The 26176-nt window shown below is 32.7% G+C and overlaps 1 protein-coding gene across 1 annotated transcript in view; it reads right to left on the reverse strand.

Annotated features, from left to right (window-relative positions):
* The window catches only part of LOC147074586 (atrial natriuretic peptide receptor 1), a 189313-nt gene that overhangs the window by 161722 nt on the left and 1415 nt on the right, over positions 1-26176 (reverse strand). The window contains exon 2 of the mRNA XM_085943988.1: positions 3912-4100. Within this exon, the coding sequence (XP_085800114.1) occupies positions 3912-4100 (189 nt within the window). The remainder of the gene's footprint in view (positions 1-3911; positions 4101-26176) is intronic.

Consider the following 26176-nt stretch of genomic DNA (forward strand, 5'->3'; position numbering starts at 1 on the left):
GTCGAATTGCCACACCGGGCCCTTCCTGAACCAGGGCCCCCAGGCTAGAGCCTTGTCAGCCCCCCCTTGTGGGGGCCATGGCCACGGTCCTTCCAAAGAGTCCCATCTTATTACTACATATTGTTTTATAGTCATATTTATTATTAAAATTCAGTTTATTAAGTTTTCTATGTTATGTCGAGAGATTTTTGACTAATTCATAGTTTTAATATTTTTTATATTCATTTTAAAAAACATCGATTTTTTATAAAAAATATAAATATGTATAACTTGAAATCCCTTTTATTTATATCAAATATTATTTATGTATGGTCCCAATACTCCCAATATTGAAGCTCTATTTTGAATTCTTATCAATAACATCGCTCACAAGTCATCGACAGAACGATATCCAACCCTACCGGCGCGGCGATCTCGTTTCCAAGTAACTTTACTGCCGCTTTTTATCGCCTATTATTCAATTGGATTTATTCCACGGCTGAAAAAATGAGAATATTTAGCGCGGGAAAATTTTTACGCGCCAACTGTACACGGCCTGGTGTGCGATAAAAATATTTTAGCACCGCGCTAACTGAATCATTATTATTATTGTCTCTTACATAAATAACTACTCGACATTTTGTCCTTTTATGGAGCCGTATTCATAAAGCCATCTTAAATGACAGCTGTTTGTCGTATTGTTCAAGATGAATACAATGCATTTAGGTTTACTTCTATTGTTCATAACATTAATAATGCCCTTTGTGTTAGAAGTAAACTGTTTATATTATATCAATATTATTATGGTTCCAAGGAATTAAAGTAAATGTTATAACTTGTATAAGAGATCTAAAAACAGTATACAATAATAACTACTATGCTTATGTAATAAACAACTAAATAATCCGATAATCGTGTAATTTTTCACTAAAAGCCGGTTAACTAGACATATATTTTTGGTTAAAGCGATACCTTTACTTACCAGAGGCACCTAGCGGAAAATATTGAGCTTGTGGCGAAGACTTCAAACTAGACGTTTATTTTAAAAACTACCTTCGCAATAAAAATAACTTTAATACTATCGACCGAAGGAATTTGAATTTAAATTCTAATGGATTTTAGTTTTGTACTACTCCATTTTTAGAGTATTTCTTTGCGAAGATGCCGAAAGGCGAAAACCGGGTCGCAAAAAACGTTCAAAACCACGTTTAGCTCAGAATCGAATAAGTCTTGGTATACCACGGTGCTCTCTCTTTGAATTTATGATGTTTCGTGAAGAATTTTTGGTACTGTTCGGTTAAAGCGGATACAGCGGAAAACGCATTTTGAAAATAACCGATAAACTGGATTATTTGTTAGTTTGGGTTAGTTTAGGTTAGGTTAGGTTGGGTTAGGTTAGGTTAGGTTTGGTTAGGTTAACCTAACAAATAATCCAGTTTATCGGCTATTTTCAAAATGCGTTTTCCGCTGTATCCGCTTTAACCGAACAGTACAGAATTTTTATCTCACTCACATTTACTCTGGGCAAAATTTTCTTCTATATATAGAGACGCTTCCATTCAGCACTTATCACTACAAATTCATTTTCTTGTGTTCAATTTTCCGTATTAAATAAAAGTAATTTGTAAAAGTGTTATTTGGGAATACATAATTCGATTTCATAAATTTCTCTCTCGCAAATTTTATTTCCATCTTAATCACTCGGTTATCCATTCGCTCGAACTGCAAAGTGGATTATTCTGAAATCATTATTGGTTTGAAACAAAACTGATTGATGTATTTCAAACTCAAACGTATCAGATTATCGAATTGTACGTAATCAAGTTGAAATTTTAAATGGCCGACGCTGTGGCTGTCTGAATACTTTTAGAATCTAATTTACTTGATCCAGTCGCTTCGTCTCTGTGTTTTATTATTTCGCCACAATCTTCTTCACTAATTTATCAAACAAGTGGCAAGAGGCAAGATTAAAAATCGAATTAGCGACGACAACAAAAACTAGAGTAATCTAATATACAAAACTTAGTCGTACCAATTACTGTCTTTAATCCCCGACTAATTGCTTGTCGACGTTACTAAGCAGTATTGTTTTTCTTCAGTTTTGCTTTATTCTTATATGTCATGGATTCTCAACCCATGAGGACCACAGAATGATTTCTATGGCGCCGACAATAATTAAAAAAAATATTTACAAAATTCACATTATTCTGTCACAGTAACCGAGTGTCGAATGGATAGTATTTCGCGTACATTTGTCTATTTTATGCATTGATATACTACTAGATGAGGAGTTCCCATACAAGTGTCATTTTAAAAATGTACCACAAAAGAAGATATTACGAATATCGTCTTATAATATTTCCTTGTAGGTATAATGCGTTAAGACCGTTAACATGGATTCCCGAATTTCACCCGTAATGCCCTGGCTGTAAAACTAAATTTGCATTCTTGGAATAGTGAACCTAAGGGTGTCTGCATCCCAAAGCTTGCAAGCTACCAAAAATTCATGTCTGAGCGGACAGAGCAAGTCGTCATGCGCTGACTATTAGTTAGAGTAAGATGCAAGCTAGATCGGGCTTACTCATAATTATTGCCAGGTCGTTTTCGAGACAAATATTAAGTGAGCTTATATCGAGTTAAGTCCGCTGATATTAAAACAGTAAGTTTTAACACTGACCGAGTCGCTGAAAATCGGGCGTCATTTTAAGAAGCATATGATTCATCCAGTAGTATATCAATGATGTTATGTTAAATTTACGTAAGTATTTCATACGCTATCTTCCAGGTTTCCTATTAGCAAGGGTGTGCTGCAAAGCAACACGATATCACCCAAACTCTATTCAGGACTTGAATAAGATAACACAGACAATGTCATTAACAGATTACCAACGTTATACAGACGTATTTGTTGCCTCGGCAAAAGACCCAAAAGTCTTCCTGGACAAGATGCAAGAGCTTGCAAAAGAAAGCCGCAAAGAATGTTTAAAGATAAATGTATTAATGATAAACTGCTTTGTTGTTCCAAAAGCGGCACACACGAATTCATATGATTTTGTAGAGTACAAAAAAGATGATAATCAGACTGATGGTGCCAGATCAGGAGAAAATTATGGATGCGCCATGCACCGATTAAAGCAGTCAATCTTAGCTAACATAAGTGGTGTAATTTTTCATCACAATAAAACTAACGCAAAGCACATACAGTACAAAAAAAAACTGTAAAAAAACTGAGACAGCTTAAAAGTCATAACCTGATCAGTGGGTCTATTCTATGCTTATCGACCGCTAAAGTGATAAAGTGAAAAATATTATCACACTTAGGGTATGTTTGTATCAAAATATTAGCACTTATTGTAACAATTACACGAAGCCGGTTTTTATTGTTGCAATAAGTGCTATATTTTAACAGCAGCAAGATAGGTGCTGTTAAAATATAGCACTTATTGCAACAATAAAAACCGGCTTCGTGTAATTGTTACAATAAGTGCTAATATTTTGATACAAACCTACCCTAAGTTTGATACTATTTATCAATTTAGTGTTCGATAAGTATAGAATAGACCCACTGGTCCCACCAAATTATCATCTTTTCTCCAGTCTACAAAAGCTTTTGTTTTTAGGTCAGTAAATCAGTTTATCGTTACTTTTGTCTTAGAGACATCTATATTTAAACCAGAATATGATGTCTAAGGGAATCTTGATATTTTATTCTTCAGCTTAAAATCGGGATAATATTCTATCGCTGACGAATTGATGATGGAAAGATTTTTAAAAATAATAATGGATAATATATTTTCTTAAAAAAAACGAAAAATTGTATCACTATCAAACTTTCTCGAAATATTGCATTATTTTTGAAGTGACCTAATATTAATTAGGTCTTAAAATTAAAAAAAAAAAAATTAAGAAAATTGTAATAAAATACAACTTACCTCCCCTGCACTTTGATTAGCCGTATTTTATGAGCGGAGAGAAACTTTTCGTTGACTTCTTCAAGAGCCATGTCCACAGCTGGTCCGCACCTCTCCAAGTCAAACGGTGAGTCCAAGTGCGACGCCATCAACACTCCAACATTATAATGCACGAAATCCTCAAACCAAACACCAGAAGATCTTTGTTTTCTATCAAGTACAACATCATATTGATAATCCTTTACTGCGACATTGAAAATTGATGAATTCGCGGTATCTACGTATGATATATTATCGTATCCGTATTCCGTAGAATCAAAATCGTTTGAAACGTTTAATAAGTTCTCTGTATCGCTGTCAAGACTCTTTGTTGTTGAAATCGGAGACGTTTTTACGTTTGAATACTTTTTTGACGTATTCTTATTTCCGTGGCGCCTCCACGAAGTTCGATCGTCGGAATCATAACGTATTTCAAGAGAATTAAATAATATAGTATCTCCCAATATACGTATCTCTGTATTTTCTTGTAAAATATCTGTTTGTCCGGATTCCCAAGTAAGTTCTTCAAAGTTTTTTTGGGTTTTCTCGCCCGGGTCGGCTTGATAAGTTTTATTTCCAGCAAGCGGGAGGCCAGAGACGGAATTGTGTGAAATGAAATTCAATAGGAAAGCTATTTTTCCCAGCCAAATTTCCATAAATAATATTAGGGCGAAGAGCTGATACGTGTTGGAAGTGTACTGGCGTAAAAACATCGTAGATATTCGGGATTTATATTATCACGAGCGGTGTTTTATCTCGTTGTATTTTAAACGTTATTTTTTTGTCTTTTCATCATTGAAATTTGACGAATTTTTCTAAATCAACACTATTCACACACTACTTTATCATGTTGGTTATAAATATATCTTAAATTAGGTTTCACAACAATTTACACTGAATTTAAATCACCGTTAATATTCTAAAAACTAACGGTTAGTTAATAATGAAGTTATCAATCAATCCTTTAATAATCTAATAAAATTAAAAACACACGAACATACTACGAGAAAGCTTACATAACGCGATGTGGAATGCATCATATGGTAGCGAAGTATTGTTGACTTATATATGAGAGGATAAAAGCACTGCATTACCCAAATTGTCATTCATGATAAGCGTAGCAGTAACGCTGCATTTCGTGGCGTAAGAACCTCAGTGTTTGGTACAAGTGCAGCTCCACTGAACTGTTCCGGGTTGCAGATGACAAAGCTAAGATCGCCCTAATGGTGCCACAATAAGAAAAAGATACCAGTGGCGAAGGGTGGAGGTAGGCTGTTAAGATCCGCCATAAATAGTGCACAATAAACTTTTTCAGTCATACATAGGTACTTGTTTTCATTGAAATAAGACTACAATTTACAGAAGTATGATGTTGATTAGTTTTTAAAATTCCTGCGAAAACCATGTAATAGTCAAAAAATATTCGTATATCTATAAAATATCTAAAAATTAGGCAGGGCTTGATGAAATAAAAAAAATAAACCAACAATAATATGTGTACCTAATATGTATTCTTAATCCAACGAAAATGAATGATGAATGAAAATAATGAATGAAAAAGTGTGCACAATTTTGTCGTATCGCCTAAAATAATATACTTATACTATTGTGGATTTGTTTAGGCAGGGTTTAATTGATTTTTAAAAATTAAACGATACCATCTGTAAATTATAGTCTTATTTAAAAAAAAAAAACACATATATACATAATTTTGAAAAACACTTCTGAGAAGATATATTATAACCAATAGAAAAAATCTTTTTGAAAAAAGTAAGACACCCGGCAGGAATCGAACCAGCATCTCTTGGGTTTACACCCGTCCGGGCATTATCCTCTATGCTACAAGGCGACTTACTAATTGCGACAAATTTTAACTATTCGCTGCTCATCACCGCTCTTCGAAATCAAGCTACTTAAAAAGGCCAATAGTTAAAATTTGTATTTAAATTAATTAGTATTTAATGTTATAATTTAGTGGTAATGCAACGGATAGGGCGTCACTATGCTACGAGGTGACATACTAATTGCGACAAATTTTAACTATTGGTCAATTTTAATACCTACTCATCAGCGCTCTTCCAAATCAACCTGGGAGGTAAACCTGGGAGATACGGATATTTTTTTTCAAAAAAGATTTTTTCTATTGGTTATAATATATTCTCTCCGAAAGTGTTTTTCAAAATTATATATGTTCAATAATCAGAATGATATATTCTTAAATCTTGTGAATTATTCGTTGGATAAAAGAAATAGTTTATTATAAATTATAATTGTATTATTGAAACCATGATACTTTAATAAAGGTAATACTTATCATGTCGAGGGTTGTTATTTTGTAAAGCCAGAGTTGAATATTATTAATAACCCCAGAGATTATGTATATTGTTTGCTGAATAAGGATTATAATCTAGTCTAGCGACGGATTTAGTAGGATTTTATGTTTTATTATTTCTCAGAAATGACAAAAAGAATATGTAATAATATTTCAAAAGATAAGTAATTCAATCTGTTTTCCTTTGACAATAATGGGACAAGGCAGAAATTTTCTCTGGGGGACGATTTCCGAAATCGATTTGAAAATGTTTTAGTGAATTACGATTTTAGGTGTAAGCGGGCTCGCTTATACAATCTCGAAGCAACCGCAGCTCTTCAACTTTATCTATGCAATTTATTTGACGTGCAATGAAACAACGCACAACGAATTTACTTACCTAACTAACATTTTGATCAGAAAAAATAGCAAATTCCTTCAACAAAATACGTAGTGTATCATATTATGACATACTTGTACTAAGAAAATATTTTCTGGTGAACGATTATCAAAAAAAAAAACAAAATAATGTATTATGCCATTGAACCTAACTCAAGTATTATATTTTTTCCCTCTACATCAGCATAAAAGTCTACCATAAACCCGCACCTTAGTTAAAATCTCAGTATTGTCTACCTATGTACCTACCAGTGACGAAGGGTGGAGGTTGGCTGTTGAAATCCACTATAAGTAGTACACACTAAACTTTGTCAGTCATAGTCATACGTATTTGTTTTCATTGAAATAATACTTCAATTTACAGATGGTGTTGGTTAGTTTTTTAAAATTCGATTAAACCCTGCGAAACCAAGCCATAATAGATAATCGTCAAACAATACTCGTCTATCTGTAATATACCTATCTAAAATTATGCAATTAAATCATACATAACTTTGGATATTTTATATTTAGAAGAATATTTGGTACTGTTCGGTTATCAGGAATACAGCGGAAAACACATTTTGAAAATACCCGATATACTGGATTATTTGTTAGTTTGGGTTAGTTTAGGTTAGGTTAGGATAGGATAGGTTAGGTTAGGTTAGGTTAGGTTTGGTTTGGTTAGGTTAATCTAACAAATAATCCAGTTTATCGGCAATTTTCAAAATATGTTTTCCGCTGTATTCCTGATAACCGAACAATACCGAATATTTTTATCTATTATAGTTTGGTTTAGACAGCGCTTGCCCAACTAACCAATATCTATTCTTAATCCAACGAAAACAAATAAGTATGAATAAAAAAGTGTGCACAATTTTGTCATATCGCCCAAAATATACCAATATGTACTATTCTAGTTTGTTTTAGGCAGGGTTTAATTGATTTTTAAAAACCAACCAACTCCATCTGTAAATTGTAGTCTTGGTTCAATAATAACAATGTTTAATGTGCACTATTTATGGCGGATATTAACAGCCTACCTCCAACCTTCGCTACTGATAGAAAGACAACCGCCACAGAATATAGTGTGCCTATGGAATACAGTTCATAATTTAGAAACCGAAACAATCTATCTACGCATCAATTTCTTTAATGTACACATTTTTAAAGAAGATTTATGATTGGATGCTAAACGATAAAATATGTACTATGATTCTATTTAAACGTAAAAATCGTTCAAATCGACGAAAATCTCAGCACTTTGCGTCAATATATGCAAAGCTCATGCAAAATAATTTAACATATTGAAAATTTTCACATACCCAAGCGTAGGTTTTTTTTTCAAACATCAATAATTATTTTTAAAATTTGTAAATAATTGAAGTTTACAAACGGTCTATCAAACGAAATATAAAATTTATTAATATACAATATACATTTACATCGTACTAATAAATCAAAGTGATAACCGTATAATATGTGACTTTAAAATATATATGCCTGTCTCAATAATCTTTACTGACATGATGTGAAATGAAATCGATATTGCTTTATCTATATATTACGTTGTTACGTTTTACCATTACATAATATACCGTGCCCCAAAAAATATAAATAATAAAAAAATATTATTATATCTAAATCAATCTATCAAAGGTGGATAAATCGCTTCCATGGTTACCTACTTCCGTAGAAGAAAATGTACTTGAAGAAGACGGTGTAGTTTTATAATTTCTTAATACACCCCTCGCAGCTATTACTGTATTTTACCACGTTTTTATTAGCTCGTATTTTTGTTTGTCCAGTACAAATTTTTTCTTGTTTGTCCAAGATTTGTTTTGGACGATTGAAGATTTTTAACTAACTTACCGACTAGCTAGACATTTGAAACTTTTATAATATATCAGAACAGAATGAATATTATTGTCTGCAATGCTCCACGAACAACGCGTATTTTTTCATCTCGGTGCTATAAAGATGAACGTATAGTATACGGTCATATCTTTCCGATAAGAAAGCTCACGGCGAACTGTGATACGGTGAAATGTAATACATACATTTTACTTGTGACTATCCGATACAGCGATACAGATGTGATTAGGCTTACTATACATCTCTTTTTGAAAGTATGGCCTCGGCGTCCCGCCCAGTTTGTCATTGCTCTCTGTTATTTAGGCCATTTAGGGGAAACATAAAAAAAATGCCACATATATACGAAGTCAAAAAGAACAGTTTTTGAAAACGGCAATTAAGGGGGATGCTTATACCAGCCGAGGCACCTAGCGGAAAAATACGAAGCTTGCAATTTGAGACATTTTTTTGATAATTAAGTCAAAGATAAACTTACAATTGTAATTTTTTTTTATAAAATGTGAATTTGTCTCAGGACCACATCTTATTATTACAATATTATATTTTATGGTCATATTTATTGTTAAAATTTAGTTTATTAGGTTTTCAATTTTTTTGCGTACAGATTTTTGACTAATTCATAGTTTTAATATTTTACAACGTTTTTATTAGCTCGTATTCTTGTTTATCCGGTGGTTGTTTGTCCAGTACAAATCTTGCAATCGATTTTTAACTAACTTCCCGACTAGCTAGACATTTGAAACTTTTAGATTATATCAGAACACGATGACAATGCATTCTTTTAATACTTTTCGCCATCTTTAAGCAGAATTGAATTCATTTTCAGTTAATTCTGTTTTGTATGAATAGTTTTTTTGGAAAAAAATTCGTAAAAAGGAAAACACTACCATTGCTTGCTAAGGGGGTCCTAGCAACTATATTATTAATATATACGTGCGTTACTATGGAAATCAATACGAAATGTCAAAATGACATTTCAATATTCTATATTTATTCAGTATTTCTATCAAGTACAAAAAAAAAGTATTTATTAATACATAGAATTGTCAAGTTTATGATTCAACAGAAAATTTAAAAACGTGGTATATAAAAAGTTCTTTTTATCTTGTAATTATTTTATATTGTTTCAATTCTTTGGTTTATAACTTTTCATTTATTAAAAAAAAAAAAAAGTGTGCTGATTCCACGCACGGCATTTGTATAAAGCCGGATACTCTTTAGCGATCCGTAACTGTAACCGCTTCAGCGCATCTATTCTATACACAAGACTACTATCGGCTGCTATCGGCGGTTAACAAGGGTAGTTTATCATACGTTTGTATTATAATTGTTACAATAAGTTAGCCGTCTAAACAGTCAAAACTGTCTACCTCGCTCTAAAATTTAGCACAGCCAAGAGAGGTGCCGTTAAAACATAGCACTTACTGTAACAATTAAAACTAATTTATTGTAATTGTTATAATAATTGCTAATACTTCGATACAAAACTACCCTCGATAGCTGCCGGTAATGGCCGGTAGCAGTCTTGTGTATAAAATAGATGCGGAGATACTTTAACCAACTGTAGATGCGAAATATTTTTTTATTAGGCTCGCGAACTAATTATTTGGAGTATATACAGTTGTGGCTCGCTAATGGGTACCCGGCTTAACATAATAATTATGATACATTGCAACTATTAACTATCAAATCACGTAATAATACAGAGTTAACAATAATAAATTGTTGTTTTCTCATATTATAGACTATAGAGGAAAGTTTTACACAATAAATATGTCATGGGTATTATTATAATGAATTCATTAAAAAAAATTATTTCATTTGTTTCGAATGTTCTGTATTTAAAATTTGTTTTATTTGTTCGAAACTCGTTTATCTGATAATCAAACACCTCCTGACATATCATGCTGTCCGGATACTTTATAATATTTCGTGACGACTTTTCGTTTCACATTTTTTACCTTCACTAAATAAGAAACGCCCACGATGGCCGAGCTGATTACGCGTCGGCTTATAATATCGTGGATCTCAGGTACGAATCATGGGTCAGTCAAATACACATATTGTTTTTCAATTTATATTTGGAGTCAGAGTATGGACCTAATAGACTGAGCAAGTGGCTAACACCAATTTCTCGTAAAAACAAAAATCTGTTACTTAATACAAATCTCCACTTTGTGGCGCCACATAATATGATCTTATAAGGATCCGAACTTGTTTAAAAAAAAAAAATATATATATATATATATATGACTTAGTAGACTGGCTTACAAACAGTGATATCCAGTGGGTGTAGGCAGGTCATGCATTGCGTATGATGGAATATAAGTGGATAACATCCATTTCACGTAAAAACAATATTTGTGGTGGCGCATATGATCTTATTAGGATCGGATATGGTCAAAAGAAAAAAATAAGTTTTACTATAAACAATATACGCCCTTATATATATACATAATATATTTTAATATTCTACTATAATTTACGCCCACGGTGGACGCGCGGCTTAAGAGTTGGACTATAACGCCGTGGGTCCCAGGTTCGAATCCTGGGTCTGGCAAGTACACATATTGTTTTTCAATTTGCGTGTGTCAGGGTATGGACCTAATAGGTTGATCAAGTGGCTGACATCCATTTCTCGTAAAAAACAAAATCTGTCAATACAAACCTATACTCTGTGGAGGCCCATATGATCCTATTAGGATCGGACATGGTCGAAAGAAAAGAATAAACAATATGCTATGAATTAGTTTGTGATGTCGTTGTGTTTAAATAATTTAAAAATAACTTCAAATTCCCACTTTGATACTATACTTAAAAAATGTTTTTAATAATAATTAAAAACAACATACCTGTTGATAATACCTGGGTATATTATTAATTAACACACAAATTGAAAAAAATACACATACAATTTTAAGGCGCTGTAAATTATTTCGTTAAAATATTTCTGACTGCCTAAAGCTCTCTTTTTTCGATGAATAAAGTAAACAAGAAATGCCTACTTAATGAAATTTAATCATTTTCCCTCCAACGCGAAGGAGACTTCATTTAATTTATATCAAATTAAGGTCTCTACCCTTTCAAAAGGTAAATAATGAGAATTTTACGGCGGCAACTAAGTATATTTAAATCAACAAGTAATTAAGGCATCTGTTTTCAAATTCCGACAAATATTTGTTGTACACAGGTATTTTCATAAAAAATAAAAATGTGTATAACCAGCGCCATCTTTACATTAATAAAGCCTGAGCATATCTTTTTGCACAAGCAACGAGTGGTCCACTGTTCAGCTGTCAAAATCAGATCCCAGATTGCTTGACATATCTGTATACCAGAGTTAAACTACGGTAAATCCAAAATGACAACTTCACAGGAGAGACGAATTTGTGGTTTTTGGAACTTTCAACTTTCGATGCGTTCCGGTCCATTTCGAGCCCTGAATGACAGGTCATCCATAGACAACAATGGGAGGGGCGGAAAAACTAGGACCAATCGTTGTGAATGTATCGGCTTTCTACTTCAGTCGGCAATGATATAACTCATTTATAACAAAAGTATGTTGAAAACCACATATATATATATATATATATATACAGACCAAATATATGAAAAATAGAAGCAAAAAAGCACCACTGAGCATCTATTCTATACACAAGACAGCTATCGGCAGCTAGATATGAAATTAGCTACAGGTGATTTCGCATTGTAAGCTCGTTTGAAGAGAACTTCACACTTCTACTTGAAGGCAATGAAAAAAAGGCAATTCGCCACAATGGATATATAAGCAGCTAACAATACTACACTTCGAAATTATACAAGAATCCTGTAAAATTTGTATAAAATCGTTTATAACTGCAATCGAGTGAGTAACAAAATGAACATAAATAATTACAAGATAAAAAGAACTTTTTATATACAACGTTTTTAAATTTTCTGTTAAATTATTATGCTCGATATGCTCAAATTTGTACTTGATATGAAGTAAATAAAAAAACAAACAAATATAGAATGCTGAAATGTCATTTTTACATTAATCATTTCGATTTCCATAGTAACGCACGTATATATTAATAATTTAGTTGCTAGGACCACCGCCTTAGCAACCAATAATAGTCTTTTACTTTTTACGGACTTTTCTCAAATAACTTTCCATACAAAACAGAATTAATTGAAAATGAATTCAATTCTGCTTAAAGATGGCTAACAGTATTAAAATAATGCATTGGCATCGTGTTCTGATATATTCTAAAAGTTTCAAATGTCTAGCCGGGAAGTTAGTTAGAAATCGATTGCAAGATTTGTATCGGACAAACAACCACCGGACAAATAAGAATACGAGCTAATAAAAACGTTGTAAAATGGCAGCCATTGCATGGGTCTCAAAATCGGAATGCCAACTGAGCGATATTAATATTATTGTAAACTTTACCAACTTACCCACACTTGATGCGTTTACTAAATAATCTCAAATGTCATAACAGAAATAATGTACATGGCTCCTTATAACGTGATTTTTTTATTTATACCGAGTTGAGCTTTGATGTGGTCACATTACCAAAGTTCGAATTGATTTAAAATCATATTAATTCAAATTTTCTAGTGTCAAAACCATTTTTTTTTAAATGTATCTTGTACAAAACACTAATAAGAGAATGTCATGTATGGCTCAGCAACCTGGTGTTGGGCTGATTTGAGCATAGTATACTGCGTGTATCTTCGAACCTATCAATAACAGGTGGCTCTCGTGGTGCAGTGCGTAAGGCACTGAGGCTTTGATTCCCGATGAGGACACAATATTTATGTGATTTTCTCAAAGCCTGGGTATTTTGTGATTGTTCAAAATTACAAACAACCACCTTGTACGAAAAAGTAAAAAAAAAACTATCAATAACACGGTAGATACGAACTGTACACTTTTTACGCGGGTTATACACTCCATCAGATTAGGTCGCATTAGATGGCTGGACCATGTACACAGGATGGACGTTTCGCGTATGACAAATAAACTGATATTACGGAAGCTGAAAGGCAAGCGAAAGCCTGGTCGACATCGTACAAGATGGAGGGGAGGGATGGCGTCGAGTTGTATTTAAAGACCTTGGGCGTTTTAAACTGGAAAGAAGTGGCTTTGAATAAACTTGAAATGAGGTAGATACCGGAGGAGGTCAGGATTATGAAAATGATTTTTTCATTTTCCAAAAAAACTGCATTTTAATGATAAAAATATTTATAAAGCACAACTTACTATCAGAAATCTTTGTTTTCTACTTTAGATAGGTAAGTGTTCATTATTTAAAATGAAACAACCATTTTTAAATTCGCTCGCAGAGGGATTAATTAGGGTAACAGAACGCTTTTACACATTAGCCCAGTCGCACATTTAAAATCGTGTCGACTAGGATAATAGTCATAAATCAAAACTGAGCGCAACGACGTCACTCGGGAAGCCAAAATGAATGCCGTAGTGCGACATTTCGGGATTATACCTGCGCTGCACGTCGGGTGAAAATAGTTGCATGTGCCTCCAGATGTTTTATTCTACCAGTGTGCGAAGCTCCATAAAATAAAATGTATTTTGTGAATAACGATGACGTCACATCCACGAATTCAATACGTTGCAGGCGGACGAGTTTTGATATGAGAGCTGGCTTAAGGAAACAGACAAAGACGATAGAGTATGCGATGTGATAGAGGTTACCAAACTGATGGAGTGGCAATAGGCCGTAATCTCGCTCGGCGAGTGGATAGCCAATTCAGCCATACAGTGGGCACTTAACCACAAGGCCACCTGTATTGACGAACTCACCAAGTCCAGCAGATGTACATGGCAGCGAAGGTAATTGAAAGAGCCAGGAGAAGCTTTCATTCAGCAGTGGAAATACGATTAATTATTTTATCCATAATATCACACCAAGTAAATAAGTATATTGTGCTTATGATACCGCATTTTATAAATTCAAACTTTTATGGCCAAGATTATGGCCAATAAAAAGTCGTTAGGATAATGTTACGGATAGTGTCCTTACATGTGCTTTATAAATATATAACGTGGTATAGTTTTCGCTGTTTTTGTGACTTGCGATATAATGGTTTTTAATTTTAAATATAGTAAGTATGTATTTAGCGTATTATAATATTATATACTAACGAATTAGTTAAAAAAAGCTCTTCTTTTAAAATATTATGCTAATCTAAACTTTATATTAAAAACAGGTGGTTTTTAGTACATATACACGATTATTTTACTATTTTTAAACATAATACATTTAATGAAATATTTTCTTTATACGGCGTTTGACAACAATGTTTCCTTTTAGAAAGTTACCGATGTTTTCATACACTTTATTAAAATAATAGAATTTACATGAAATTTTATCCGAAACACGTTTCGCTTTTAAAATCAGTTTTCCTTGCGGTGGAAAACACGTCCTTTCCGCTAAGCAGACAGAATGAGACTAAAGGAAAACTGCGAAAGATGAAAATTGCGGGAGAATTGGGGTAGTTTTCGCGCGGAAGGATATGCATGCGTCCTTTGAGCGGTAATACAAAACCGACTACAATATTACAACAACATCCGTGTATATTTTAATATTAAATTATTAAAAAATAATTATCGTCATACTGCAACCCAAAGTGGACCTTGGTCATCTTCAGGAAACGTTTCCACTTATCTTTGCTTTCCACAAACTACCCTCACTGTCTAAGATTCAGAGATATTTTGTCTATTCATGCACAGTCCAACCACCGTGGTCTATATCTTTCTTCCTCCTACCTTCAATCCTTCTTTTCCCTTTCGGTCTACTGGAGAGAAATCTCTTGGAAGGTTAAGTATCGTCCAACAATGCAGGCACACAGAAAAATGGTCTGGGTGAAGTCAATTTCAAAAATTTATTATTGATTTTTAGGCGGCGGGAGGGAATGGGGTTAACAAGATCTAGCGAGTACGACTGACTTTCACATTTACCTCGCGGACCCCCGCACTTTTCCGGGTACACACACCATACCCAGACACTTTGTATTTTAAATCTAGCGATTAACACTGGCTTGCACCAATAACTACTAATGGTCAACTACAAGTTATTGAGACCTGTCGCATCCCCAAGTGGTTATAAAATGCGCGTAACCTAACGATTATAAATATTAGGATCGTTCGTGTCCGTTTGTGTCATCCGCGCTGTCTTGTCTATTAGACATGCCGCGTCAGAATATGAAAGCAAACATTTGATTCCCTTGATGAGTGCTGCGGGCCTTGCGTACCGTATAATGCTGAGAGGAGTGGAACCAACCCTCTGAGAGGGCTGTTCGACATACAAATAATTCGCATCACCATGATATACGTACCTTTAACCATTAGATATGTCTTACCCATCGGTTTCATCCCACTTCCATAATATGTAAGAGAATAGCCGCGTATAGCTACATATACCATTAAATTTTCATTGGTGTTTTGTATTAATTACTTACATTCCATGACCTGTCAAGTTCACCATATCAATCCTGTAGTACGTTATTCACCTCTTGCCATGGCATATATTATGTTGCATATAGATCGTTCTTGCAGCAACGCAGTGAGGCGAAGCATAGTCAGACACGATGCCGAAATCTATGCGGCTGTGACGCAAGAGCTCGGATGGTCATATGTAGCAGTCACATGACTGTGATAGTCTCGATTCAAGTTACAAAATATGGTACCCATCATTGACGAAATTTAATAATACGTAGTTCTCTGAAAATATTTGAACGGATTATATTCTTGAGTTGTGTTCTCTCACTTTGATTTAAAAACATCATAACTAAGTTTTACCACGTAAACGCCAATTTAATTAATATATTTCTAAGTTTTTGCAGTTAAATACGTACGATAGGTAGTACAGTTTTATATTCTCAGTGCACTAGTGCGTCATAATCCTTGCATCCGTGGAGGGAACTGGGCATTAAAGATCATGTTCTGGAAGCAAGATACTTTGGGGATACTCTGTGTGTAGTACTTAGGACTAACCCCAGTGGAGTACATCTTGAACGTATAATATCGTATAGTATCGGAATGTAAAATTAAATAATCCTCTGAAATATTTAATAAATATTTAAGTTGATAAGTATTTAATAAAGCGCTCGGTAGAAGCGGATACCTGAGGGCATGATATTGTGTACATACAGAGGAAAATTTGTTTGAATGTTTATTTAGTAAATATTAGCGGTTTATTGGGGGAAATATTTTGTTTTTCTTTTAATTTTATTTGATTCTCATTCGACTGTGAAATGAAAATATAAACAATTGACAGACGAATTTGCATTCCTTTTATTTTTTAAATTTAATTCCCATGATTGTCAGTTTAACGGAAAAATACAATAGTTTATTTCAATATTATTATGATACTACACGAAGCCTATAAACTCTAGGTATAAAGCAAGAGCAGTGACAGCTGGTGATATAATTATGTCTTGTCTTAAAACGACCAAAAAGCTATGGTTACCACTAGGGATTCCAATCCCGGGATCCCGGGATCCCGAGCTATTTTCGATACCTATGAATCCCGGGATTGATAAACATAATCCCGGGATTTCGGGATTGATTTTTTTTATCAATTTTTATGGAAAATAAAATAAAAGCGAAAATATAACAGAAAAAATCCTTTTAATAAAAAATAACTACATTAGAAATAAGCTGAGTTTGAATGAAGTTTGATTTATGCCCATGTGTAGGTTGCCGATTCATTTTATTTTGTTCACATAAATTATTAAAAATGGAAACATTGGAAAAAAACAATGCTTGGCACTTTTAACAAAGTAATTCCACCATGATATCATACGTTTTACGGCAGTTTCATATTTGGCTGACTAATTAGATTTATGAAGCGGAAAGGCTATAAGTACGCCATGATTATTTTCTTTACTATTTTAAATCTCGCTAATCCATTCATTAAGTCTTTACTATCAGAAACAGCAATCTCCTATTAAATTCACATTATTATTTATATTACAATATTATATTTATTCCGTTAAACTTGCGTATTTCCAAGATTGAACGTACCTATACGATATTAACAATAAATGTCTTAAATAGTATAAATTATACTAGATTTATTTTTGACCGATTTTATCAATGTTATTTGTAAATATAAAAATTTTGTATTAACAATGGAAAAAATGCCAATCCCGGGACCAGTCCCGGGATCCCGGGATTGTCAAATTGTAATCCCGAAATCCCGGGATCAGAATTTTGGCTCGGGATTGGATTCCCTAGTTACCACGCAAGCATTTTAAATATTTATAATATCGACTAAATATACAAATACAACAGCTTAGCAATATTAAATACATAATTATCATAGTTGGGTAGGTGCTTTCATAAACACACGAGGGTAGAATTTTTTTGCCATCTCAATAAAAAAATATATACGAATCCAGTATACCTTATTAGGTATACTGTATCCACAAGCTGTCAATTAATAATTCAGCTAACCACTAATAAAGCAACAATAAAATTGTTTAACTTTCATATTACTATTTATTTATTAGTATGTATTTTATTTGTATGAGTATTTTAATAGTTATCGGAAAATTGAATGTTTTTAATGGCAACAATTTATTATTCTGACTTTGTATCCGACGTTGCATAAATATCTTGCGGCTTTTGCATTTGTAATTATATTTTGATCTATGGTTTGATGATGTTTTGATTTAACGTAACTCGACATAATATGTATCAAAGGGCTTATAGTACAAGCCAATTATTATAACAGCTTTTCAGGAAAGCTATTAATAGTCTCTGGGAAATATTATTGTCTCGATTTAATATAAACAGACGATATCCATTTGTTGACGGGATATAAAAATTATTTTAAACATCATTGACATTACTAATATTGAGACAGATATCTGAGTCAGTAGCGTAGTGCTTACAGCGACCACCCGGTAAGCGAAAAACGTTATGTCGTTATCTCCTATGTTCGAATCCCACTTCTTTCTCTAAGATTTTTCTAAAGTTTTCTAAAATATCTAAAATATTCTTGACTGAAAAATTGATTTCAGTTTGCAATACTTTGAAAGATGTATTCATAATATATGAGTGTTTCACAAGCATAGTGAACCAAGTCCATTCTGGTTATTTTTGGGTAAGCTAGGTTCAAACATAATATTTGAGTATTTCTAAATCTGTAAGGGTGTGATTGCAATTCCGAAGTGTTATTTACAGTAAATTTAAGTTATTGTGTAAGGGAAATCATACCCTTACAGAATAAGAAATACTCAAAAATTATGTTTGAACCTAACTTACTCAAAAATAACCAGAATGGACTTGGTTCACTATGCTTGTGAACCACTCATATTATATACTTACTATTTACAATTTTATAAAATAATATGAGTCCACGATGGCCAAGCCGCTTAAAGGGGATCCCAGGTTGGAATTCTGGGTCTGGCAAATACACAATATTATATTGTTTTTCAATTTGTGTTTGGAGCCATAGTATAGACCTAATAGGTTGAGCAAGTAAAGTTGCCAACATCCATTTTTCGTAAAAACAAAAATCTATTAATGCAAACCTCCACCCTGTGGAGGCCTATATGATCTTATTAGGATCGGACGTGGTGAAAAAATACTTGAGTGATTTTTGTATAAAACTAATTATTACATAAAATTAATGTTATCTCACATAAAACAATATGCCAAGTGATGTAAAGTCTTGCAATTAGTTGTTTAATTAATTTCTCCCCTTTCCTGTACATCACTGCAAATATAAAAAAATATAACGATAGCGTACTTATATAAATAATGTGTAGATTTCAGACACCTGTAATAGAAATTCCCACTTCCTAATATTGTTTCGTTTTTTTATTTTCCTTCATGTATTGTTTTGTTTTATCGTATATATAAAGATAAAGAGAAGGAGAGAGGAAGAGAGATAGAAGAAAATCACGATCAGATGTTAAAGAAGAAAATCAAACAATTCATAAATAATTATAATTGGACGTGTTTCTATAGTAGGTACATTGGCAGTCGAAAAAACATACAAATAAGACCAACTTTATTGATTTTTTTCACCAACATCGTTCTCAATCTGAATAATGTTGTGTCAAGCATACCAAAGTCTATATAGATATTATATTGATAAAATAATGCAGATGTAATATTGCAGTACCTAGTAATATGAAATCCACAATCAGTCATCATAATATTCAGCGACGATTTTCTTTGACGCAACTTGTTGGTTCGAAAATTTGAAAAGTGACCTCAAAATAGTCCAAATCGGTCACAAGCTCAGAGTATACATAGAGAGCGCCTATTTTTCAACAAAATGAAGCCGTGTTTCTGGCGTATAACGCACAGTAGAACCTCGATTTTATCATTATGAACTCAACTATTTCATGATGCTGTGTATCGTGCAATTAACTTATTTGATGGCACCATAAAGGTTGATTTATTTTTTATTAACTATATAATGTTTGTGGACGTGTTAAATAGGCTAAATTTATAATTGTATATATTATCATGTTTCTTTAATATTTACATATTATACATATGCTGTCTTTTCTACTTTCTTTTTATATTAGTTGTTATTTGTAATTAAGATATTTTTATAATTTTGTATTTATTATGTATTATGGCGCATTGGCCAATCGCTGTAATGCCGTAATACTCTTTTTCTAAATAAATAAACTATGAAACGTTATAATACCATCATGTTGCTTCTCAGTACGGCTACCAAATTTAAACACAAAATAGTTAACAATATGTTCTACTAAAATAACTAAAAATAATTAAGTACCACTAACTTTATATTTAACACAAAAACAATAAATTTCAGTAACACGTACTCGCAGTTTTTAAATGAATGTAATCAGTCTGATCCATTTTTACTGGCGACGTTTTGAAAAAATATTTAATTCAGCCGTAGAAATTCTATCTTACTCTAACGCATAGTGCATAGATGTGAGCGTGCCAAATGCTTACTTGCTCGCACTTATGGTTCGTTTTTGTTCAGGCCTTGGTCACAAAGTTATTAAATTATACTAAAATCTAAAAAAAAAATAGCGTGATTCCCATTAAAATTGTGTAAAAATTATCCAAAATCAATTCTTTAATTACAGCTCTGGTTAAAAATTGAAATAGGTAAGTAGGTGGAAACGTGCGTAGCAATCTCTTGTGTTTAAAAGGTAAGTCCAGTAAACCTGATATTAGTATTTTTTTGTAATATATATATACAGGGCTTTTTTTTCCATTTAAAGCGGTGGAACGGCGTTCCGGCACCTTTTTTCACGGTTTTATTTCAAAATCAATTAAACGAAAAAATATTTGCGCAAGGGGGGACATGCTCGTCGAAGGTCAAAATTGAGTTTTTATTGTATATTCAAACCATGATTCTGGACACTCCTTAAACGTTGTAGATGATCTATTTATATAATTTTGAAGCCTTATTATCCTTTATAGTTATTTTAAACATTTTATGACTGCATGAAGTATTTTTGTTACATAAAATAGTATTCTTTTAAACCTCTCGCTCTAATGTTTTAGAATATAGTCATATTTCGGTACATAACTGTGCAGTGGTGTTAAGATTTTTTACATTTATTAATTTTTAAACGCATTTATAAAACCATTAGCATAATTTATTACGAGATAATTTTTGTAAAATATTCACGATAAAAAATTATATTGATAATCTCTGTGATCCCAAATTTGACAAGAATTAGGCATTTTATTATTCAAAAAATCGGCAAGATTAACACATTTCAAGATGATTCCAAAGATATTTTTTATAAGGTACGTCTTTGTCCATTCAAGTGTGATAAACATCTTATGAATAATGATTGCTTTATAATAATTATTGACCTAAGAATAAGGTAGTGTTTTTTTGAAATACGCCATTTCTTTTGTCATTCCCTAGTGGTTAAGCTACAACATACGGCCGTAGCCATAAATTGACAAACTATAATTGAAGTAGGGAGTAAAATGATATTGACGCGCGTGTTTGAACATGTACCGTTTAAAAAAAAATAAAAAATAAATCGGTTAGATACATGTTCAAACACGCGCGTTAACATAATTTTACTCCCTACTTTAATTATAGTTTGTCATTTTATGGCTACGGCCGTATGTTGTAGCTTAACTACTAGGGAATGACAAAAGAAATGGCGTATTTCAAAAAAACACTACCTTCTTCTTAGGTCAATAATTATTATAAAGCAATCATTATTCATAAGATTTTTATCACACTTGAATGGTCAATGACATAGCTTATAATAAATATCTTTAGAATCATCTTCAAATGTGTTAATCTTGCCGATTTTTTGAATAATAAAATGCCTAATTCTTGTCAAATTTGGGATCACAGAGATTATCAAAATAATTTTTTATCGTGAATATTTTACAAAAATTATCTCGTAATAAATTATACTAATGGTTTTATAAATGCGTTTAAAAATTAATAAATGTAAAAAATCTTAACACCACTGCACAGTTCTGTACCGAAATATGACTATATTCTAAAACATTAGAGCGAGAGGTTTAAAAGAATACTATTTTATGTAACAAAAATACTTCATGCAGTCATCAAATGTTTAAAATAACTATAAAGGATAATAAGGCTTCAAAATTATATAAATAGATTATCTACAACGTTTAAGCAGTGTCCAGGATCATGGTTTGAAAATACAATAAAAACTCAATTTTGACCTTCGACGAGCATGTCCCCCCTTAAAATGATAAAATAAGGTACAGGTGGAAGCCATTTTGAATGTTGGCGTGTTAGTGTTAGTGAAGTAACCGTATAGTTTAAATAGCAAACATGCGTATGTAACTAGCTTCATATCATCTTCATCATTCGCATGGCAGCATCTGCGTATATTGTTATTTACGTTTGTTTAGTCAGTTTGTGTTACGATTACGTGTTGTGCAACTATTTTATATATTATTTAGTGCCACCCCAAGTTTAAATATGAAAAAAATTTCCTGTTACTTCTCAACCACCGGCAGCGGCGCCGATTCCGCAAATAAAAAGCTCAAAACAGAAACGATGACAGAAGATATGGAAATATCGGTACATGTAGATGTTCCTGAATCATCTCTAGCTGATCTCGGGGATCAAGGTCGAACTCAAAACGATTGGCCAGACTGCTGGTCATTAGATCAAAAAAACGATTTTTGCTCAAAAAACGAATGGTTGAACGTACACAAAATGAAACTTGGCTGCACAATTTGCAGAAACGTTGGAACTCTTGGAACTGAAACGACAATGGGAATGAAAATATCCAAAGAATGGGCCAATAATGAAATCACGTATTCTGGGAAAGAGAGGAAGCTACAATTGGGGTCACTTCGAAAAAAAATTTTCGATCACAGACGATCTATTGCACACAAAGCAGCGTTAAAAATCATTTCTGAAGCCAAAAAAAAGCAGATTGAAAATACTTTTTTAAAATCGTTATCTCGCGAAAAAGTAATAACAGCAAACATTTTTCGAACTGCATATAAAGTAGCTGTTTCAATTTCAATATGTTTGAAAGTGAAATTAATCTCCAAGAACTAAATGGGATCGAAATGGGTCATATTCTCCTTTCCACTAACGCATGTGTTAACATTGTAAATCATATATGTGATGAAATGAGAAAAAATGTTTTCAAAGAAATTGTTCAATCGAAAAATATAATTTCTTTGATAATTGATGAGTCTACCACCATAAGCCAAAAAACCACCCTCATTGTGTATGTTCGATGCTGTGTCGAAAGTGTTGGAATGAATTCACCAATTAATTTGTTTTTGGATTTGATTGAACTTAAAGACGTAACGGCAAAAGGAATATTTGAATCATTACTCCAATCTCTTGATTTATATGGGATGACAGAAGAATATTTAAAAAAAATATTTAGTTTCGGTTGCATGCGACGGCGCTGCTGTGATGTTAGGTTCTAAAAATGGAGTGAAAAAATTGCTGACAGAAAAATTTCCTTCAATTATAGTTTGGCATTGTACTAATCACAGATTAGAATTATCAGTAAGTGATGTTGTAAAAAAAATTTCAGGGATCAATAGATTCAAATCATTTATTGATAAACTTTATGTTTTATACCACGCGTCGCCGAAAAATAATAGAGAGTTGCATTTATGTGCAGAATCACTAGGCGTTGAGGTACTGAAAATCGGAAGAGTTTTAAGTACCCGATGGGTGGCATCTAGTTTTCGTTCAGTTTCGGCTGTGTGGAATAATTATGAATCCCTTGTGCGTCATTTTGAAGAAGCGATGAATGACCCTACAAGAGATAAAAATGACAAGTGTACTTACAGTGGCTTAAAGAACAAAATAACATCAACAGCATTTTTATTGGATCTAGCATTGATGTGCGACGCTCTCCAAGAATTGTCGGAACTTAGTTTGGACCTACAAAATCGCAATGTGAACCTTTACATTGCAAATCGAAAAATAAATGAACTCGTTCAAGTTTTTGAAGAAAGAAAACAGAATTTTGGACCCTATTATAAATGTGCTGCAGTTGCTATAAGCAATCTGCATTTTCGTGGAGTTTTACTTCACGAAAAAGTTTCTAAAAATGATCCTCCTATTGATCCGAAAATATTTTATTCCACGTTGAAAACGTCAATTGAAAAAAGGCTGCTAGATAATAAAGATGTTGAGTTTGCACTTTGGGCTCGCGTACTTGACCAAAAATATTGGCCTGAAGACATTGATAATCGGTTGACATTTGGAGAGATGGAAATTAGAAACATTTCGATCAGGCTACAACTAGATGAACGAGAAATGATTCGTGGATTTCGCGAATACATTCTCGAAAAGACATATTCTGAAAAACTCTTGCGTTTGGTATATGCTCTGAATTCTATTCCCATTTCTTCAAGTGAATGTGAACGGGGGTTTTCGCAAATGAATCTTATTATTACCCCAACAAGAGCTTCGTTAAACACTAAAACAGTTTCGGCACTCTTGTTCATCAAACTCGTGGGACCACCCTTGACACTTTTCGATCCTTCAAAATATGTTGATAGGTGGTTACTTAAAGGAAGACATTCGGCCTTAGACTCTAACACTAAGAAAAGGAATCGAGATGATGTATCAGACGAGAATTGGAAAAAACTTTGGAAATCACTCTAAACTTTTATTCAAGTTCATAAATAAATACATTACATATGTATTTACAATTATATTTTAAAGTTAGTCTTATTTAGTCTTATTTGTACAATATATTTCAAATATAATGTATGTATTTTATTGTTTCTGTAGCTTTGTTTTCACTAAAATAAAAAAATTATCGTAAAAATCAACCTTTTTTTGTTCGCTTCGTGGCATAGCTCCTTTAAATTTCATTTAAGTGACATTTGAATATAATTTTATTTAGTAAAAAGCTTGACATGAAGTGAGTTCCGGCACCTTTTTTTTTAAAAAAAAAGCCCTGTATATATATATATATATATATATATATATATATATATATATCTAGATATCTAAAGTCCAGTGGGACTCTAGGGAGGAGGCCTTCACCCGAAGAGGGGTTCTTATAAACCAAACAAACTAATTACATATCACTGTTTAATTTATAGACATTATCTAATAGTATTATATACAAAATAAAAAATCTTTATATATATATATGTATTACACAAAAATTTTAAAAATTAATATTATATAAACTAGAAAATAAGTAGATAATACAATCATAGATAGATATATATAATATATATATATATTCATAGGTTATATATATTCATTAGATATAGTCAATTAACTGTCATTTACTTTTGTTTGTAAGAAATAAAAAGGCTTTTTTATTTATTTATTTATTATATCTAGATATCACAGAACCCAATAAGTAACGTTCCTTGGGAATAGGCAGGTCATCCGTTGCCTACAGACAGAAAATTGTCTAATTTCAAAGAGCACACAATAATGAGATTACGGAGCCCACGCACTGGCCGCGTAGAATCGAATTTTTTATCTGTCATAATCTCAGAAAGTAGACCGAGGTCATATTATTTTTTACATTCCAATTTGAAAACCACCTACGAAGAATTACTTGGAGAAAAATTCATATCGGTGCGACTAATAAAAACGCATCCTATAGACTGCACCATAATATGGTCGCTAATTCGTTCATACTATGCCTAATGTATTTACAGGTGCAGAAAATATATCAATTTGCATTGTTTACTGCACTAATTGTGTTGTGATTAATAAATAGTCGTACTTCAATTATTTCTTTACAAGACAAGGTAAACGTTCAATAATAATCTTTGCCGAAGACCCACGTATTACAGTGCCTAAGGTTCTAGCCTTTCACCCGGGAGCCCCGGTTTCTACTCCTGGCGATGTCACAATATATTTAATATGTGATTTTCTCAAAGTGTTTGTTTCATTTCTATCACTAACTACACTACTATCATTGAGCCGCATGGCATCTTGTGGTGTTAAATATTATATGTATATTTATATTTGTGGGGATCAACAACCCAAACCGTGTCAGCATATTGGTCGGCGATATTGAATAGCTGACCACAATTATGATTTCCTTACTATCCGTTTCCCATATAGTCAGTCAGCCAGTGTCGAATTATTGCAAACTCAATAAATAGCTGACCGCAATTATAATAGTTATTTCTTAAATATTATTTTCAAGATATTATTTTGAATGTAAGTACGATGATAAATAGCGGATCACAATTGATTGGAAA

Source organism: Rhyacophila brunnea, unplaced genomic scaffold, assembly GCF_057557595.1.
Source record: "Rhyacophila brunnea isolate RB1 unplaced genomic scaffold, BYU_Rbru_1.0 scaffold_16, whole genome shotgun sequence".
Taxonomy (NCBI): Eukaryota; Metazoa; Arthropoda; class Insecta; order Trichoptera; family Rhyacophilidae; genus Rhyacophila; species Rhyacophila brunnea.